General features: G+C 40.0%; 1 protein-coding gene across 1 annotated transcript in view; it reads left to right on the top strand.

The window, feature by feature from the left end:
* Nucleotides 1-2,647: 2,647 nt before the first annotated feature.
* The window catches only part of LOC102293998 (phospholipase ABHD3), a gene marked incomplete in the record, with an annotated part of 5,317 nt that continues 3,733 nt past the window's right edge, over nucleotides 2,648-4,231 (top strand). Inside the window, 1 exon segment of the mRNA XM_014337557.2 lies at nucleotides 2,648-2,868. Within this exon segment, the coding sequence (XP_014193043.2) occupies nucleotides 2,749-2,868 (120 nt within the window).

Raw genomic sequence — 4,231 nt, 5'->3', positions numbered from 1 at the left:
TGCCCTGCTAGAAACATGTCTTGACATCAGTGGCGGAGCGGGGGGGTGGCTTACTGGGCTTAAGCCCGGGTTGTTTTTTCAGAAGCCCGGGGTCTTTTGGAGTGTAATTTTTTCATAGTTAGATGCCTGGCTGACAACTGTATAAAACAAAAACTACACACAATATTCGAAGCACATAGTGCACACTGTGGGAATTTACGACTGTGCGTAAATCCCCCCTAATATTGGTATGATCCGAGCTCAGACACTGAGCGAGGGGGCGGGGGGAGCTGCTGCCTGCGAGTGTGCTGTTGGAGAAGCGCAGCCAGGCAGTGCAGCAGAGGGTGGTGGTAATGCACATACAGTTCGGACCATGTGTGTGTAATTTTGCCTCTGCACACTACTACGGAAGATTTTAAATCAAACAATCAGACAGATGCGAGTGGAAGTGAGGGGGCACCATTATAAGGCTGAAGAAACCAAATCAAAATTCAAATAAACCAATCAGAGAAAAAACAAGAACTTCGGAGTGGTCGAATCAACAATATGGTTCATTGCTTAAAAGAAGGAGTTCACTGGAAAGCTTAACAACATCAAAAAAGCGTGAAAGAGCACAAAATACCACCAAAGTGGATGATCACAGAATTATTTCCATGGAAATGAAAACACCTTCACCAGAACTCGCATAGTCAAGAAAACTGTTGACGAGGCATAAATATCAAAGTCTACAATCATTCCTTTGTGCACTTCAATCACATGACTGATTTAAAATCCACTGTGGGGGTGTACACTGTGTCTGCCCAACAAAGTATGGACCTATATGTAAAAAGATGCAGAAAGGTGCTAAGAAACAGGAATAAGGAACAAGTGCATTTAAAAGAGTAGCATTAAAAGAAGAAAAAAAAAGGGATACAATAAGATGCAGCTAACCCTGGGTATGTCTACAGGGGTAAAGTTAGGATTACACAACATAAGGCACTTGTTGGCAGAGGGAACGGAGAGAAATAAAAAGCTGTGGGCGGCTAGTGACACAGAACGCAACAACTACTTAAATTATTCAGTTAAACTTTAGTCCAGATGTACTACTGCCAGCAATACAACCTTGGATACTTTATGACAACACCGTAGGTTTCACTTATCTTTATAATTCACATACTGATGTGTGCAGAGGTATAAAAGAATAGAATTGCAGTAGCATTTAGTATTCGGAAGTTTCATCTCAAAGTAAGGAGCAGTGTTTATGACTATGCACAAGAAAAAACACTTAAAATATCCTTTTAAGAGAAAACAAGGTCATTTGAATTTGATGACAGTAAATGAGTTGGGGCACCGTCATGTTTACCACTATAGCATACCCTTTTCTTTTAATAAAAGATATAAAAGATATAAAAGATAGAATATCTGGGAATTGAGGAGACCACCTCTGGAATGTTGATGAAGGATTCTAGCGGAACAAAAAATCCTCGGTCTTCTTTGATGCACCAAATGTTTTCAGCTGGTGAAAGATCTGGACTGCAGGCGGTTAACCTCACCACCAAAACTTGTCTGCTACAAACCCAAGCTGTTATAATAGCTGCAGAATGTAGTTTAACATTGTATTGCTGAAACATACAAGGCCTTCTCTGAAAAAAGACGTTATCTGGATGGAACGTGTGTTGCTTTAAAATCTGTACATACATGTCAACACTGATTGACCCTGTCTATATGTGCAAGCTGCCAGTTCCATCGGCCCTAATTCACTTTCTTACCAACAGAGAAGCAGGATTTAAGCATTGAGTAAAGCCAGCAAGTTGGATGGTCCCTCCCCTCTTTAGTCCAGCGTCTATATTTTTTCAAATATTTGAAGTAATTTTACCAAGATTTCTTCCTCTATCTAAACTCAAACGTTTATTTTGCAATGACCCCGATGAAGGCCACAAGCTGAAACGCTTTGGTCAGCTAATAAAGTTTTTCCATAGTGCTTCAAGTGTCGCTGGAGTCTTCATGCCACCAGACATTTAACCACACAGCAGTTTTTTACTTTGCTTCAGTCCAATTTAAAAGAACTGTGTTCATAGTAGATGGCAGCGTCCCATAATGTTCACGTCTGGCTTCTTCTTTACATGGTTACATGGTACAAGCTTTAATCTCCATTTGTGGATGACATGGTGAACACAGATAATCATTTCTGGAAGTTTCCTGAGTGCATGCAATGATCTCCATGACGGAATCATGCCTGCCTTTTAATGTGGTGCTGTCTGAGTGCCTGAAGATCATAGACATCCAGTAGACATCAGAATTATCCTTTGCATACAAAGATTTCTCCAGATTCTCTTAATGATATCATGTACTGTAGACCGTGAGATGTTCTAAATATTTACAGTTTTATATTGATGATAATTCTGAAACAGTTTTTTGCAGATTGGTGAACCTCGGACCACGGTTAATTCTGAGAAGCTCTGCCTCTCTAAGATGTTCATTTTATACCAAATCATGTTATTGACCTATTGCTAATTAACCTAATTAGCTGTAAAGTGTTTCTCCAGCTGTTTCTTTTTAGTTTCCCCTTCTCATTTTCTTTTTTGAAACGTCTATTAAATAAAAAATGAGCCATATTTTTTCATGAAACAGTAAAATGTCTCGGTCCAAGCTCCACACCAGCTGGTGGCGGTAATGCAATAATTTATTGTTCACCAAAAATAAAAGAAGAACGCCTGCGCGCTCTAGAGCTCAACGCTGAATGCTGGCGATGAAGGCATTAAACATTAGTGCACTTCATTCTGTCCTGTCATGTTTCTGACTCATGCGGAGGTATGGGGGACATACTGGGAGTGCGTTTTCACGCCGTTCACGGTGATCATCTGCTCCCTCACAGCCGCACTGTACTATCTGTGGGGCCGCAAGTGTCAGGTCAGATTCCGTGGTTACTTTACGCTGTTTCCTTTTCACTATGCTACTTTCCAATTAGTTACAAAAATGTATATGTTTACTTCAAAAAAAAAGTTCTACTTTACCCCTCAGCTGAGTCTTGTACGCTTTTGCGAGATGTAGAATTAAGTCTGTTTGGTAAAGGGGAAAAAAATTAAACCGATCACACCACCGACCACAACTAAAGTTCAAATTAGTCATCAGTCAATAGCCTCCAGCAATCATGTAACCAGCAGCACTGGGGAGGACCCTGACTTTGCAGTGGATGAGCTCATGCAGATCAAACTTTTGGAAGTACTCCTGTTTCTCTGGCACTAAAGAGAGGTCATTCATCAGCTTGTGCAGCAACACTGTAAGGACAAAGGTAGCCAGTATGTTAATCTTTGTATGCTGGTGCCTTCAGGCACAGGTGTATAAAATAAAGCACCTGTATGGGTCGTTCTGAAGATTTCGTTAACTCAAGCGTAGTGATGAAATGGGATCTCGCCATTTCCTTCCTCCTATATATTCCACAATCAACAATCGGTGGGTTTCACACAAAGTGGGAGTGTTTGGGAACCACAACAACGCAGCCAAGAAGTTACCGACCAGGTAAATTAGAGATCGGGGTCGCGTAAAAGTCGAAAGCTGCAGACTGACTGTGCCATCACAAAAAATGCGTACCAGGAGCTTCATGGCTTTCATACTTTCTGTAATTTGTAATGTGTAATGTTGGTCGCTCGGTACTTTTGTGTGTAGTTTAAAAAGCAACGACTCCACTCGAAAATTATCATACAAATGGAAATGTGTTTGTGAAGAGTTTTTCACCTGTAAACAGGACCCGCATTTGTTTATGTGATACCATTGTGAGCCAGCAAAATGTGCCCCATCTAAATCAACAATAGCTTTGATACTTTATTCCAAAAAATTAAAGTCTCTCTTTTATTGATTTCATAAAATTTGAAGAAGATTATGGGTATGAGTAATAATTTGGTAACAGACAGTATATCAACTATATTCATATTAAGCACTGTGCTAAAGTTTAAGCACTTTAAGTTTAAGTATTGGCAGCTGAAGAATTTATCTATGTAAAAAATGCCAAAAAAATAAGCAAATATAACAAATCTCTGCACAGACTGTATCAAAGGGAAAAAAGGAGTTTTGATCTAAGACTTATTTTCTGTATGTCAGCCACTCACTGATTACATGCTATTGTGTGACATCACATCAAAGTTTCCAAGTGCAGAGCTGGTATTATTCAGCACACTGACACTGCATCTACATACCACTGATACTGCCATTATTTTCTTTGTACCTTGTTCTGCTCGCCTGGTGTGTTTTGGATGTTTTCTTGTCTCTCACAGGT

The sequence above is a fragment of the Haplochromis burtoni genome, unplaced genomic scaffold, assembly GCF_018398535.1.
Source record: "Haplochromis burtoni strain Fernald_Lab_line unplaced genomic scaffold, NCSU_Asbu1 Contig_8, whole genome shotgun sequence".
In the NCBI taxonomy this organism is placed as follows: Eukaryota; Metazoa; Chordata; class Actinopteri; order Cichliformes; family Cichlidae; genus Haplochromis; species Haplochromis burtoni.
Note: the sequence above shows the minus strand (reverse complement) of the source record. Positions and strands in the feature narration are given on the sequence as shown.